Genomic DNA, 16,402 nt, shown 5'->3' with positions numbered 1-16,402 from the left:
CCAGTTGAGATGCTTGGCCTCTGCACACCTTAGTGTCCCCACCTCTAACCTGGGACAGAATGGAACCCACACATGGGGGCTTTGGCAGGTTAAACACTTTGTGGTGGTAGGGAGCTTTGAAAACATACAGTAAAAGGCCACCTGGTAATCCCCCTATCCTCACACCCATTCCATGAACTCCATATACCTCCCCTTCTCCTGCTTGGTGGTCCCTGAGGGCTGGCTCCTGTCTACAGTGAACACCTTCCTGTGAGCTCCGTGGCAGGCGGTGCTGTCCCGCTCTCGGCGTTGCAGCAGTGCTGCGGCATGCCTTGTTGGCTCGGTGGCCAGGGGTACCTTTCCTCTCATGTAATCTCGATCCCATTGTTCATAGTAAGGTACACACACACACGTGTCCTAAATAATAAAAATAGCCCAGCCGGCATGGCTCAGTGGTTGAGCATCGACCTATGAACCAGGAGGTCATGGTTCAATTCCCAGTCAGGGCACATGCCTGGGTTGTGGACTTGATCCCCAATGTGGGGCGTACAGGAGGCAGCCGATCAATGATTCTCTCTCATCATTGATGTTTCTCTCTCTCACTCCCTCTCCCTTACTCTCTGAAATCAATAAAATATATTTAAAAGCCCAAGCCGGTTTGGCTCAGTGGATACTCAAGGGTTCCCAGGTTCAATTCCGGTCAAGGGCACATGTCCCAGCTGCGGGCTCGATCCCCAGTCAGGGGCGTGCAGGAGGCAGCTGATCAATGATTCTCTGTCATCATTGATGTTTCTATCTCTCCCTCCCCCTTCCTCTCTCAAATCAATAAAAAAATTATTTTAAATAATTTATATATTTTTAAAAAATAATAAAAACACAAGCCATCAATATTTAAGAAGATTTACTAGTTCCACAAGATGTTGAGGCATTAAAAAATTGCATTTTGTTAACTGGCTTTGTAAAAAAAAAGTATTACTCTTCATCAGTGTACTTTATATTTATATAGATATATATAAAGTACACTGATGAAGAGTAATACCCTTTTTATTGATTTCAGAGAGGAAGGGAGAGGGAGAGAGAGAGAGAGAGAGAAACATCAATGATGAGAGAGAATCGTTGATCAGCTGCCTCCTGCACGCCCCTACTGGGGATCAAGCCCGCAGCCCGGACATGTGCCCTTGACCAGAATCGAACCCGGGACCCTTTGGTTTGCAGGCTAACGCTCTATCTACCGACCCAAACCAGCTAGGGCCCATCAGTGTACTTTTAGTTAGGAGTTAGGTACCCTGGCATTTGAAGGTTATGCATCCTGTAGAACAGGTCATTGCCCTTACCCAAGGCCAGCCATTTGGTATGGAGCCTTGCTACCCTCAGGGTGGGTACACCTGGCAAGAAGATATCTGGCCCATCTCATCTAGTGGAGACTCTGACTTCAACTGGCTACTTGGCTTTTGCCCACCATGGAACCACCTGGGCCTCATTTTCTCATCTGTAGAAGGCAGGCGTAGCTCCCACAACCTCAGTGGCCCTTCCAGCTATGATCTCCTGAGCTTCTGTTCCAGGGGAATACTAGCCAGCACCTATGTGAACAGAGAACCAAGGAGTAGGCTCAAGAAGTTGTGGACTTTAAAAAAAAAAAGAAGAAGAAGAAGAAGAAGAAGAAGAAGTTGTGGACTTGCTGGCAGGGTGACCAGAGAGCCAGCATTTGGGCAGTGAGGGCCAAGTGGGCAGGGAACCTCCTTGCTCACTCCTACCAGGCCTTGCAGTGAGATGGTGTGGGCAGTTCTGCCATCTTGTCAACCAGACTTATTCAGAGAATGAAATCTACTTTATCCAAAGAATCCAGCAGTCAGTCTTTACTGCCAAGTAAATTAAAGACCTTATACAAATGGGAAGACTCACCACTGAATATACTTGTACTTTATTTATTTATTTATTTTTAATGTGGTTTTTTTTTTTTTTTATACTTGTACTTTAGATTGCATCTATATTGTAGAGAAACTTGAGTATGCCACAAAGTATGTGGTCCTTAGGGGACAGAAATTTTCCTCTTGAGCTTCAGTTTCCCCATTTCTCTAGGGTGATTTCTGAGCAACATATGTAATGTTGTTTTGGAGTGCGGATCCTAATTTGGGGGGACAACTCCCCTTCCGTCCTTCATGTTTCCTAGGGAAGTGTCCGACAGGGTGGCACCACTATGAGGGCACGGCCAGCTGCTACAGGGTCTACCTGAGTGGAGAGAACTACTGGGACGCTGCACAGACCTGCCAGCGCGTCAATGGCTCCCTTGCCACCTTCTCCACCGACCAGGAGCTGCGTTTCGTCCTGGCCCAAGAATGGGACCAGCCAGAGCGGAGTTTCGCTTGGCAGGACCAGCACAAGTGAGTCCTGGGTGGGAACCCAGGGGCTGGGGTTCAGGCCAATGCCCACCAAGCACATGGCCTCTTGGCCGCCGTGGCAGTCCTAAGGCATAGCCAGCAGCCGGCATTTTGGGGAAGAGCCGCTCCACCCACTGGAAATAGAGATTCAGTGGTTTAGAGTGGGCATTGAGATGGGGTGGGGGGTCTTGGAAGGGCAGAGATGGGGTGCCACCTTGGGCCAGTCTCTTTTGTTGGTCCCCTGTAGGTTCAGCTGCATCTGCTGACCTGTAAAGGGACCCGGCCTGCGTCAGGAGGGGCTGCTCAGTGTGGGCTTTTCTAGGCCCAGCACAAGGGGTGCACAGGTGGGTGGTAGTTCCTTCCGAGAAAAGGGGCTTTACCAGGCCCGCTGCTCAGTGCTTTCAATGGGCTCGATCACTCAGTCCTCCAGAAACCACAGGAGACCAGTGGGCAAGAAGACTGAGGCCCAGTGGACAAGCATGTGACCACAGGCACACACTAGCTGGGTGTGTGTGGGTTCCAACCCATGCAGTCTAACTCCAGAACCTGGCTCTTGACCCCAGGCTCTGTAGCACTGAGGAGAAAGTGTGGAAACTGGCCAACTGCCAGCATCTCCCAGGCCCCGGGTTGTGCATAGTACAGGCATGTGCTATGGCCTGTGATGTGTGGCCTCATGCTGCCCCATCCACACTGCTGGGGGCAGGAGTGTGAATTGCAGAGCTTGCCAGACTGCCAGTACTCCCTCCCAGCAATGGCACAGGCTGCCATGTTAACAAGAGGACCATGTCAAGTGGACAGAGAGCCTTCATTTTAAGACCTGAGCTGGGTTTGGGGCTCTACCATCATATCCCTTGACATTGGCAAATCATGATAGCGCAGCTACCAAGTGAGAAATATAATTCCTAGTTCACAGGGTGGATGTAAGTTCATGGAAGAGCGAGAGGGCCCAGCCCCGTAGGTAGGGAAGCACCCTGTCTCCTTCAGGTGGGCGTGTGCATGGCAGTGGGCTGAAGGGGCAGAGTGGCACATGCCATGGCTCCCCCAGTGTTGGACTTACTGAAGGCATCTCCAGGGCTGGACTGGAAGGCTTGGATGAGGGGCACACACTCAACAGGTGGCTGTGGCAGTCGACCAGGTTCGCGTGCACCGCCCCCTCAGTGCTGTGACTTGTGTTCTGGGGAGCAGTTGCAGGCCTGGGCAAGCTGGCTCTAAGCATGCTTTTACCCACCCCTGCAGTGTGTACTTACAGGTGTTTGGTTTTTATTGAGATTAATTCACATGCCATCAAATTCACTCCTTTAGAGGGTACTATTCTGTGCCTTTAGTGCAGCGGTTGCCAATCAGTGGTCCGCCGACCACTGGTGGTCCATGAGGTCCAAAAGGTTGGTGACCGCTGCTTTAGTGTATTCACAGGGCTCTATGTCCATCGCAGATAAGGTTGGTCTTGCTTAGAATTTGAAAGCTTTTTTGTGTTTTTGTTTTGTTTTAAGTATGTTTTTTATTGATTTCAGAGAGGAAGGGAGAGGTAGAGAGAGATAGAAGCATCAGTAATGAGAGAGAATCATTGATTGGCTGCCTCCTGCACCCACCCAACACCGGGTCATGACCCTGACCAGGAATCAAACTGTGACCACTGGTTCATAAGTCGACACTCAACCACTGAGCCACACCGGCCGGGCTGAAAGCTTTCTTGGATCAACTAATAAGACAGTCTTGGCAGGAGTCACTCAAGATCAAACTTTTTCTGACCTGTGAATTTATTCTTTAGAATTTTAATGTATTTTATTAAAAGTAAGTATTTAAAAACTTTAAAAAGTCATTAGCATTTTGGAGGCTCAGTACTTTAATGGTCAGTGTAACTATTAAAATACACTCATGCACAATCAATGGCTGCTTTCCTGCTGCCATGCTAAGGTTCCCTGCATTTCTGCCCTCTCGCAGGTTGTGGGTTGGCTACCAGTATGTCGTCACCAGCCGGAACAGCTCCTTAGAAGGCCACTGGGAGGTAGCATTCAAAGGTAAGCCTTTCTGGGCCCTGGCCGGATAGTTCAGTTGGTTAGTGTTGTCCCGAAATGCCAAGGTTGCAGGTTTGGTCTTCAATCAAGACGTAAGTATCAACCAGTGAATTCTATGTTTCCCTTCCTCTCTCTAAAAATCAATAAGTTTAAAAAAAAAGAAAAAAGGGTAAGCCTCTTCTGAAAAGAGTTGTTGAGTATGAAATTGAGGTTTACCATCCTGAACAGGATATAGTGCTAGGGTCTCCTCTCTTTCCTCCACCCCCTCTCATCCATGGTGCCTGGCCTGTTAGGGGTACCTGATGCAGGGGACATGGAGAGGAATGGGCCCCACATCACGGGAGGGCTCTGATGACCAGCAGGCCCTCTCCCAGGCTGGGGTCTTTTCTGGAGCACATGGTTGCTTCTTACTTGGCCAGATTTTTAGACTCAACATCCTCCTTTTACAGTTAAGGACTTGAACTAGGGCATAAAAATGAGCATGCAAAGTGGGCAGCTGGCATGAGCCAGGGAGGGAAGGTCAAGCTTTCTAGGACAGAGAAGTTCGGAAATCCAAAACTTGAAGGAAAGCTGTCAGGCAGATAGAATTAAAATAGAGGAGTTTGCTGGAGCCAGAGACTGGGATCTTCTCTGACTCCTCTCATACTTCACTCCCTTTCAAACGTGTCCAAAATCTCATCACTTGTTGCCAGATTGCAGCCACCAGATCTGCCATTAGTCACCTAAATTACTGCAGCCACTGCTGCCAGCCTGGTCTCCTTGCTCCCACGCCCACCCAGCCCAGTCTCCTCACATGGCTGCGCGAGAGTCCTCTTCTCCTCTGCCCCAGCTGTTTGCGACTCTCCTCCCGCAAAGACACTGCCCTCACTGAGGCCCGCAGTGCCCTTTCCCTCCCTCTGCCGTCCCCTTCCGCCACTCTCCCGGCCCTCCTCTTCAGCCACAGGGATGCCTGCTCTTCTCACCTTCTCTTCCCTTGGGTCACCTTTGTTCCCCTTGCAGCCCTCCCTGGGCCACTGCCTCCTGGCTCCGGCTTCTTCCAGTGCAGTGCCGGAGAAGCAGTGTAGCCAGGCTGGCCCTGGCTAGTGTCTGGGACTGGCTTGGGGATTAAGTGGAGCCTGCTGTGCCAGGCTGCCTGGACGGCACAAACTGGGATTTACGGTGAACACCTGCTTCCCTTGGCAAGTCTGGAATTGCGGTGTGCCGGAGGCCGGCACCCAGGCTGTTCTTAGCAGAACTGGATTGCAGGGCTGCTGGCAGCGGCGCACTTCATGGCACCTTCCTGCCTGGAGGACGAGGAAGCCTGGCCTGGGTTTTTCCAGACTCCACCTGAACTGTCCCTTTTGTTGCTGCTGGTATACCTTGCTGCATCGCTGTAGTAAATCTTAGCCAGGACTATGGCTGGATGCGGGTTCCCTTGAATCCTAGCAAAACAGTGAGCCTGTGGGTGACGTGAGACGCACCAAACCCAAGCAGTCAGGAATGTTAGTGTAGCCCTTGTCCTCCATTCTCTGTTCTGAGGCTTGCCTTCACCTCTGTGCTGCAGCTTTTTTTTCCTACAGCAGCCATGACCTTCCGACATGTATACTTATTCTGTTGTTCAGAATCTGTCTTCACTGTTTATTCCCCCGCCCCGCCACTCAAATGTCAGCTCCACAAGGCAAGTTGTTGTTGCACAGTGTCACCTGAGTGCCTGATTACAGGATTAGGGCTTGCCAATATTTGTTATATCTGAGGGAGAATGATCAGGAGACTGTACTAGATTATGGGACTTAGAAAAGAGGCTTAGAGGTTCATGGCCCCCTCCCCCAACACCTCTGCACCCCCACCCTGGGTGCAATGGTAGTATGGTTTCTGATCACCTGATTTCCAACTTGGAATGCAATAGCTGAGTGGATTATAGACAGTCTCCCTGGAGCTGGGAGTGGGTCCCAAGGAGCCTTCCAGGAGTTCACCAGGCCAGCTGATGCTCCGCGTGGGTTTGGGGCCATGTTTCTGCCTAAATTATGCATTCGAGGCAGAAGCAACGGGCTTCTTCTTGAGTCCTCTATTTATCAGTCAGTACTCTATTGTAAAGGAGAACTTTCCTCTCCCCTCTTTATTTATTTGTTTATTTTATTCACATGAACTCACACATTTTCATTATTGTGTTATAACCCATTGCTTCACTCTTCATGTTGTTGTTCTGCCTTTAAACATCCCTGGCTAAGTATAGTTCTCCTCTGGCTCTCAGCCCAGTAGGGTTTGTTTGTGTGCTTGCCTCCCTGGCCTACGGAGCATGGCCCCCATCGCCCAGTGCTGAAACCTGCTCTCCGTGGAGCTCAGGGAGGTTGTGAATGAATGCCGTAACTGCGGTACAGCTCCGTTTGGTGGTCCATGAGCTCTCTGATTGATGGTCCACTTCAGGGGGCCTCAGTCCCTGTGAAGACTGCACATGGTTCGGATGTTGACATGTTGCAATGGCCAGCCCTCCCTTTTGTCTCCCTGTAGGTTCCTCAGAGGTTTTCCTGCCCCCAGACCCCATCTTCGCCTCGGCCATGTCTGAAAGTGACAATGTGTTCTGCGCCCAGCTCCAGTGCTTCCACTTCCCCACCCTCCGCAACCACGATCTGCACAGCTGGCACGCGGAGAACTGCTACGAGAAGTCTTCGTTTCTTTGTAAAAGAAGTAAGCCACCTTGAACTTGACTCCTTTAGTGAGCTGGAAGGAATGGTGCTTCTTGTGACAATGTGGCTTTCTAATTTCTGGACCTTGATGTCAACTTTGAGTGGACTTACCATTTTATAGCAGGCAGCAGGCGCGCTGTGCCTGGCTCACACCTTACTCTGAAGGTGCACAGGTGCCTTGGGGGTGAGGGCTAGAGCCTGGGCTGGGACCCAGGGCTGGTATGAGCCTGACTGGCCTGCTACTTAGTTCTGTTACCTAAGCAGCGATTGCCATTTCTGGCCCTCATTTCTCTTTTCCCAGGACAGAGGTGATAATTCCTCCCCACCTGGATGTTAGTAAACTAAATGAGAATGGTGACAGGACTTGCCAGATATTGTGGTGTCTAGGTGCCTCTGACTCCTTTGGTCCCCTCCCCCTCCTCTCCTGGGGTCTTTGTAAGATCCCTCACTCTGCTTCTCTGTCCTGTCTGGACCGCTTCCCCTCTTCAGCTGCTCCCTATGCCAGTTCTCTCACCCACATTCCACATCAGGCTCTTTTCCAGCTTTGGGGGCTAGCAGTGTGGTTGTGCTGACCGAAGGGAGGGCTCCCTTGCCTCACCCAGTCCCCTCTGCCATGAGTGGAGGATGGAATCGTGCCCAGATGCAACCTGGGAGGCAAGGGCAGGTCATCGTTCAGTTTCCATCTGCTTAGAGATTTTCCTGTTATCTGTTATTGATTTCTAGTTTGATTCCATTATGGTCAGAGAATTTCTATATGATGTTATTTAAATTTGTTGAAATATGTTTTATGCCTCCAGGTTAGTGTCTGTCTTGGTGAATGTTCCATGGATGCTTCAGAAAAATGTGGCTTCTGCTGTTAGGTGGGGAGTGAAAGAGTGAGAGCAAGTGTGTGTGTGTGTGTATGGATTAGATTCTATTGATTGATTGTGATGTTCAGATATTCTATATCTTTGCCAATGTTCTGTCCAGGAGTTCTATCAGTTGTTGAGAGGAAGGTGTTGAAGTCCACAAGCAGAATTGTGGAATTGTCTGTTTCTCCTTTGAGTTCTATTGTTTTTTATTTCACAAGCTGTCCTTTTGACATGTTCCTATCATTAAGGTTAATTTTATACTCTATGGAATTAGCCTTTTCTCCAAGCGAGGACCTATGTACTAATTATGCTCATTGCTTTTACGACGTCTTCAGTGGACAGAGCTAAGATGTATGTGTGCATGCATGCGTGCGCACATGTGTGTATACATATGTCTTGGGTACAGATTTTTCATATTGATTTAGTTCCTTTAATGATTAAAGAAATCATTTAAACGTATTCAGTTTTCTAGTTATATTTTAGTTCATTTTGGTAAATCATATTCATCTAGGGCATTGCCCATGCAATATAAAATTTCTAACTCATTGCTACAAAACTCTCTTAGCATTCTCTTTGCATTTTTGAGGCATTTATATGCCTGTCATTATGCCCTCCTTTTTACTTATAATATTATTTATACTGCCTTATGTATTGCTCAGTCTTGCTTGCCTCTTTGATTCATCTTTACAAAGAACCAGCTTTGGGTGGTCATTGATTCTCAGTGCTTTGCATCTGTTTTCTGTGCCATTCATTTCTGCTGCAAATTTTCATCCTTTTACTGTCATTAGGTTTATTATTTTCTTTTTCTGAGTTCTAGAATTAGATTCTTAATTTTTAGTTCCTCTAATGAGAGGCGTTTAAGGTTCAGTTTTTTTCTACACATGCAGATATACAAACAAAGTGCATAAATATTAAGTGCAAGTTTTATTAATGTGTACACATACGAACCACTTCCCAGATCAGGATGTGGAGTATTGTCGGCACTCCAGAAGAAGCCTGCTGATGCCCCTACCTAGCCATTATGTTTACCCCTTCTAGGAAGCCATGCTGTCGTAGGTTAATCACAGATTATATACCGTATTGACTAGTCGTCTCTAATGTTGTGGCTTAATCATACTGTGGTCAGATAACATTATGTGTGTTTTTTTCTTTGTTAGAACTTATTTTGTGGTCTTGAATTGGGTTTGTTTCGCTGTGTTAGCTCTTTGCAATGATCCTATTGAAGTTTGTTGCACTTCTCAGATGTACAGGATTTAGATTTTCAATGAATTTAAGAAATCTTCAGCCATCGTCTCTTCAGATATTTCTTTCTACTCCTTCTCCTCCCTTCTCCTGTTGGTCTTTCTGTTTTGTGTATAGTGGTTCATTTGATGTGTCCCATTTTGCTGTCAGTGCTCTCTCATTTCTCCTCACTCTTTTCTTCTCTGTTCTAGCAGAAAACAATTTTATCTGCGTTTCTTGCCCTGGAAGTTCTTGAGCACTTGAGTTGTGTAGATTTGACTCCAGTTTTAAGTGAGGCATAGACCAATGGTGGTTGAATTTCTGAAATTTTTGTAGACATTCCTACCCTATTTAGAGACAGATGCTAACTTCCTTTTCGTGTCCCTTTGTCTTTCAGTGAGCATGCATCCCTTTGGACACCACCTCCGCCTCATCCCTAGTTCCTTTCCCAAGCATCTGTAATATCTGCCAGCTTAAGGCTCTGAGTTCTCAGCTTCCTCCTTACTCTCTAACCATGGTCATTCCTCTTCTTCTAATCCCAGGTTATCTCTGCACAGAGTTTACTGTGTGTGCCTCAGTAATGGACTGAATGGACTATCTTCCCGAGCAGTAGCAGCAGCTTCTTGGGAGACTCATTCAAAACACATTCTGATTTTGAAATGATTAATACATGCAGCAGATGCATCTTAGAATTGAGAAACTCTCAAAACTAAACTGCTTAGGCATCTTTTTACTATTATTATTATTATTATTATTATTATTATTATTGATTTCAGAGAGGGAGGGAAGAGGGAAAGATAGAAACATCAATGATGAAAGAGAGTCATTGATTGGCTGCCTTCTGCACATCCCCTACTAGGAATTGAGCCTGCAACCTGGCATGTGCCCTTCACCGGAATCGAACCTTGGACCCTTCAGTCCACAGGCTGACGCTCTATCCACTGAGCCAAACCAGCTAGGGCTTAGGTATCATAAAAGCAGACACTTCCATGGGCTTTCCCCTGGAATCTGGCACTCTCTGTTCTAGCTGTCTAGGTTTGCGGCTAGGTGTGCCCTGGCCAGGTGTGCTTTGTCCTCACAGAGTGCTGTAGTGATCTCTCTTGAACAGCACTCATAGGAGGGGGTTCTCAAGTTCATCTTGCCAGCTCCTCTGTTGTTGTTTGTGGGGAGACTTGGGGCTGGTTCTGCTGGTAACATACATTTGTGTTTGTGTGTGTCTATTGCAGGTCAAACGTGTGTTGACATCAAGGACAATGTGGTGGATGAAGGGCTCTACTTCACCCCCAAAGGAGATGACCCGTGCCTGAGCTGCACCTGCCATGGAGGGGAGCCAGAAATGTGCGTGGCTGCTCTCTGCGAACGGCCCCAGGGCTGCCAGCAGTACCGCAAGGACCCCAAGGAGTGCTGCAAGTTCATGTGTCTGGACCCAGGTGAGACTGATGCTGGGTCACAAGTCAGCCTCCCCATTCAGGGCCAGAGGCTACATGGCCCATTGCTTCCTCAGTGGCAGGGGCTTGTGAGAGGTGGAGTTCACAACACGTGGCATAGCAGCGATGGCAGCATTTGCCCACAGAGCTGTCTCACAGGCTTTGATGGGCAAATACTCTAATGAACCGGTGTCTCTCATACAACCTGGCCTCCTCTAACTGCTATCTCTCAGGTTGGCTCATTTTAGCTGTTGGGTTACAAGTGTTCAGTGATGAACTTGAATTTGAGTGTGGCTGTATGTTCACAAATCAACTGCAATTGATGACTTCAGAACTATCTCCTCTCCTTTTAAGACTAAGAGCAAGACTTCCAACTTACATCCCAATTTGAGCTCTTCCTGTTTTCTGAGTATGGTGGTGTGGTGGGTAGTGACAATTTTCATTACTTAACAGTAATCTGTTTTTGCTGTTAGAATCTTTAAGGAAAAGATTAAATATAAAACTCCTCACTAGGTGGCGCTTTGCAGGTGAACACTATGCAACCACGTGGTCTCTGGGTGATATTTCTTCCACTTTCAAAAAAGACCAGCAGGTGGGGCTCCTGCTCTGTAGGACCATTAGGACACATCACAGTTCATACGGTATACTGGATGGTTCACCACACCAGTGCAGCTGACATCTCTGTATGAATTCACAACCTCAGGAGAAATGTAAACAAAAAGCATAAATTTGTTTTCTGTCTTGGCTGCCACAGTACGAGAGTGACGTGGGCAGAGACTTGTGAAAGGCCCTGGACTCAGGCCCTGCAGAAAAGCAGCTTGGGAGGGCGTGGTAGCTCTCTCCGTCCCCTGGGGCCCCCATGGATGAAAGCTGGTTTGCCTAGTGCTAGTGGGAACTGGAGCTGGCACATGAGAGCCACAACAACAACTGTTCCAGAGAGCTGTCAGGAAGGCTGCTGGCAAGAGGGCAGATCAGTGTCAGAAGCTACTTAAGACTCAGCAAAAGGGGGTACTGTGGCCCATATCCCATCAGAAGTGCACAGTTGGCTGTGGAGAGTACAGAGACCATGCATGACCAGATGTAGATATACAAGAATGACCGGTCTATGGGCTGAGTGGCTTGTGAAGCCCGCCCAGCCCTGAGGACTTCTCAGGAGGCCAGGGCCCTCAGGACATCTGGGTAGTCCCAGAGCTACTGCAGGCCACTCCTGTGTAGCCAGACAGCATAGCCAGGGCCTTTCCCTGCCCCTTGCCTCGGCCTTGTTGCTGCAGGCTCCTGACAGCCTTCCAGGTCAGGTGCCTTCTCCTGGGAAGTGTCCACACTTCCCCAAGGATAGAGGTACTGCCACCAAAACTGGAGACACTTGGGAAGTGTCCCTTTTAATAAGGCAAGAGTGCTCTCACTACTCTGTTCAGGGTTGTACAGGATATCAGGGCACATGCCCAGGAGGCAGCTGATCAATGATTCTCTCTCATCACTGATGTTTCTTTCTCTACCTCTCCATTCCTCTCTAAAAACAATAAAAAAATAGTTTAAATAAAATAAATACATATTTAAAATAATAATAATAATAATAATAATAATAATAATAATGCTAGGCTGGCCTGGTCAGTGTGGCTTGGTTGAGTGTCGTACCTTGCACCCAGGGATCGCTGGCTCAATTCCCATTCAGGGCACATACCTGGGTTGCTGGCTCGATCCCCAATAAGGGATGTGAAGGAGACAGCCAAACGATGTTTCTCTTTCATCGATGTTTCTGTCTCACTCTCACTCTCACTCTCCTTCCCTCTCTCTCTGAAATCAGTAAAAACAAATTTTATAAAAAGAATGCTAGGATGGAGGGTGATGCCAGAGCCCTCCACGGAGATGCTGCCTGGGCCCTGAGACCCCACTGCCTCTGCCCAAAGATTTTGGGTACAGTCCAGACTCAGCTCTGCTGAAACTGTTGTGGAACACCAGGTCCTCCACCATGGAGCTGGCCAACAGCAGGGACATGACCTCAGCCTCGCTTAAGCAGGGACTATGGCCCAGGGTAGAGATGAGCAGGGTGAGCAGATCAGCCACATCTCAGGTTTATCCCTGTGTGAGGACTTGCTCCCAGTGTGTCTCTCCTCCCTGTCCTCTAGATCAGCGGTCGCCAACCAGTGGTCCGTGAGGTCCGAGAGCTTGGTGACCGCTGGTTTAAGGAAACGTTTGGAGCAGAGGTTGCCAACTGGTGGTCCGTGAGGTCCAAAAGGTTGGTCACTGCTGCTCTAGATCATGAGTGCCAAAATCGAGCCTTTGGCAGTGCTGAACACACTTCGATATATCCAGGGTTCCCCACCAACAGAGAGGGTTAGTAGAAGTAGGGTATGGGGCGGTCCAGAATTAGAACAGCCACTGATGGACAAGAGAAGGAGAGGGGCTGTAAACGGACTCTGAGGGCCCAGTCGAGCGCACATTCTCACACTCCTCCCTGATCACCGGCCTCCACGTCGAGCACTGCTGAGTATTAAGGAGGAGCAAAGAACTCTGGGAGCACCCTGATGGGGCTGGAGCCCAGGTCTGAACTGGGGCCAGCCACATTGCCCCATTAAGCCTCAGTTCCCTCTGTATAGGGACTTTTCTCCTCCTTCGTAGGGTTGTGAGAAATCAGAGAGGTGCTGGATGCTACAGCCTGATGTACAGTCCTGTTCTGTTTGGCACCTCCTATCAAGCTCCTGTTGTGGCTTCCAGGGGCTCACCCAGCAATAGGGATGAGTGGGCTCACGGGCCTCTGAGAAAGACTGAGGGAGGCGCAAGCCCCCTCTCTGACCAGGGAGATGGCTCCCATGACACCTGATGCAAGGGGGGGCGGGCCACATCACCCATCTCGTATTTTAAAACTTCCTGGCCATGAGCTGCTTCTCTCTGTGGTGGTATTACAGTACTAGTGACCCAGTGCACAGATTCATGCACATTGAAAGGATATTAATTAGAAGGTGGCTGGTGGGGCAGGACTGGGTGAGACAGGCCGGACACACCCTGGAGCCAACCTCCTGTGGTCCCTCCCCTGCGTCAGCAGAGTAAGTGGGGTCCCTCAGCCTGGATTGTGGGGATCGGGCTAAAACCAGCTCTCTAACATCCCCCAAGGGCACTCTGCAAAGTTGCTGTCGTACAGGGTGTGGAACGCAAGTGTGCAGTAAACCAGATTCGGGGCCCACAGCGCCCCAGCAACAACATAACCCACAGCCGAAGGTGGAATCACACGGCCCCACGAGGAATCGGGCTTCCTTCTCTCTGGTTTCGGGGTGCATCACCCGAGAACCACCGCTGCCAAGTCATTTCAGCTTAGCAGCTCCTGTATTGAGTGTCTGCCCCCTGGTGGTCACTGAGTGTCATAGCAACTGGTCAGATGGTCAAACACTTAGCATATTAGCCTTTTACTGGTATATATATATCTATTCCTGATTTTCAGCTTTCTTGTTTCTATCATCATAAGATTGTGTTGGGAAATAAGTTGCCTTGTCCACATGGTTGTGTGGTGGAGGGCCATGGCCTTCTCATAGCACTGAGCATCTGGGATCAGGACCTCCTTTTCTGAGAGCAGCGGGGTTTTTCCCTTCTCCTCTAACAGATGGCAATAGCCTGTTCGACTCCATGGCCAGTGGGATGCGTCTCATTGTTAGCTGCATCTCCTCCTTTCTCATCCTGTCCCTGCTGCTTTTCATGGTCCACCGGCTACGCCAGAGGCGCCGGGAGCGCATTGAGTCCCTGATTGGAGCAAACCGTGAGTGCCCCAGCCCCTGCCTGTGATGGCTGCAGTGCAGGCCTGCCCTTGGCTGTGTCCCCAGGGAGAATGGGGACACAGGAAGCAGGAAGGTGCAGGGAGGAAGTGGAGGACATGATGGAGGGTGCCGAAAGGCATCCCTGTCCCACCCACCCACCCACCCGCTCCTGGGCTGAGTGCACACCTGGGCACTAGAGGAGCTCTTTGCAGGACCGAAATCAGAGTCCACAGGCACGTGGAAGAAGGGCGTGCCTCCAGTGCCCGCTGACTCTGCGCTTCCCCGCCCTTGCTCTCTGAAGCAGTCTGGCCTAGACCATGAGTGTGGGCCCCCTGCTAGGAGAAGGAATCAGCAAATGCCCGTGGACATAAGGCAACTTAGAGAGTGTGGCTCACCCTCAGTTCAATTTGCCTGCAGTGGCCTATGCCCCCAATAGAGCTGAAATCATCCCTTGTGTCAGCGAACAAGCCAGGGCTCCCCAGTCCTGTGGGGCAGGACAGGTGCGGGCAGGCAGGAGAGGATTCAGAATCAAGGTGGCAAGAATGCTGAAGGCCCTCACTAGCTTCCATTAGGGGCCTTGGTGTCCCTGGGGAGCCCGGGTCAGGTCTGAAGTGTGGACCAACCAGGTTTTCCACCTTCTTCAGTTCTCATGAGTTGCAGGGTGGGCAGAACTTCAAGGCAATCACGGGCTAGACACCCAGAAACATTTTAGAGCTGGAGGGGTGTGGCGAGGGCTGGAGCACAGCATGTGAGTGACGCACGGGAATGTACTGACCGGGGAAGGAGGCACTGGGCGAGTATCAGGACTGGTGGGCAGCTAGGCACAAAAGTGTGACAGTCAGAATGTCTGGCCGGGGCGGGTAGGGGGGCTCAGGAGCTGAGTGGTGCATCTTCCAGTGACATGACCCTGTTGCTTGTTTCTCACTCCCATTGCCCAGTGCACCACTTCAACCTTGGCCGGAGGATCCCCGGCTTTGATTATGGCCCAGACGGGTTCGGCACAGGCCTCACGCCGCTACACCTTTCTGATGATGGAGAAGGCGGGACTTTCCACTTCCATGATCCTCCGCCCCCCTACACTGCGTACAAGTACCCAGACATTGACCAGCCTGATGACCCACCGCCACCCTATGAGGCCTCCATCAACCCTGACAGCGTGTTCTACGACCCTGCAGGTGCTTCCCCCACAGGGCGAGGGAGCAGCCTGTCACCAACCACCTGGCCTGCAGGGCCAGCGTCTCAGGGGTCCTCCCCGGCGCACAGGGCTGTGAACTCTGCTTCCTCCAAGCCTTCTGTTGCTGTCTCTGGTTTTCCCTTGAAAGTGGAACTGCCACCTGTGGGTTGTCAGGCTTTTCCCAGGGGTGCAGGTGCAAATGACTGCTGACAGTGGTCACTGATCACCCTGCCTCTTAACCTCCGCCTGGGAGCACATATTAGCAAGCAGCCCTCGGACACCCAGTCCTAGCTCTGTGGAGACCTGGGAGCCGGGCATTGGCAGTCATGGGGTAGGGCTGGCACAGAGCCAACTGCTGGGCTGTGAAGACACGTGCACATGTGGTAAGCTGAAGAGGCAGCTTTGTGGCATGGGAGGAAAGCATTGGCTTGGTGATGTTGGGCCAGTTATCTGTGTTCCGCCCAGGGCTGTGCAACTAAGAAGGGATTGCAGGAGCCTTGCCCATTGCTTGGCTTGCCCCTGTCCCTGGTGTGTAGTGCAGATGTCCCACTCTTTTCCCTGTGTGTTACCCTGTAACCCACACATACCCCACCGTACATTGCAGGCAGTGCCCCACCCCAGGGCTGCTGGCTCTTTGCATACCCACACAGCACAGCAGGATGGTGTTGTGAGGCCGGCACTGCTGTGTTCTGTGTGCTGTTTGTTCATTTGGTCGGCCAGAACCTCTCCTGGTCTGTGTGGGCAGGAGAAGTTTGGATTTAACCGCAGCCCTAGGAACGGGTTGTCGCCATCTGCTGTCGGGGGGACCCGGGTAGAACAAGCTTCCTACCCGGAATGCTGTTGGGGACCCAGCGCCTCCATGGACCAGGCTGCAGGGGAGCAAATGGTCCCAGGGCAGGGCAGCAGGACTGCTGAGCCCATGGGGGGTTGGCCAGGAGAGGGACACAG

At 50.3% G+C, this 16,402-nt stretch overlaps 1 protein-coding gene across 2 annotated transcripts in view; it reads left to right on the top strand.

The window, feature by feature from the left end:
• Positions 1–16,402, top strand: part of DGCR2 (DiGeorge syndrome critical region gene 2) — a 48,335-nt gene that overhangs the window by 28,514 nt on the left and 3,419 nt on the right. For both annotated transcript variants that reach the window (XM_079762581.1, XM_079762580.1), the window contains 6 exons: positions 2,150–2,360; positions 4,299–4,375; positions 6,860–7,036; positions 10,334–10,537; positions 14,130–14,282; positions 15,219–15,455. In XM_079762581.1, coding sequence (XP_079618707.1) covers positions 2,150–2,360; positions 4,299–4,375; positions 6,860–7,036; positions 10,334–10,537; positions 14,130–14,282; positions 15,219–15,455 — 1,059 coding nt within the window. The remainder of the gene's footprint in view (positions 1–2,149; positions 2,361–4,298; positions 4,376–6,859; positions 7,037–10,333; positions 10,538–14,129; positions 14,283–15,218; positions 15,456–16,402) is intronic.

Source organism: Cnephaeus nilssonii (genome assembly GCF_951640355.1).
Source record: "Cnephaeus nilssonii genome assembly, chromosome: 22".
NCBI classification, from domain to species: domain Eukaryota; kingdom Metazoa; phylum Chordata; class Mammalia; order Chiroptera; family Vespertilionidae; genus Cnephaeus; species Cnephaeus nilssonii.
This window is presented reverse-complemented; position numbering and strand designations above follow the sequence as displayed.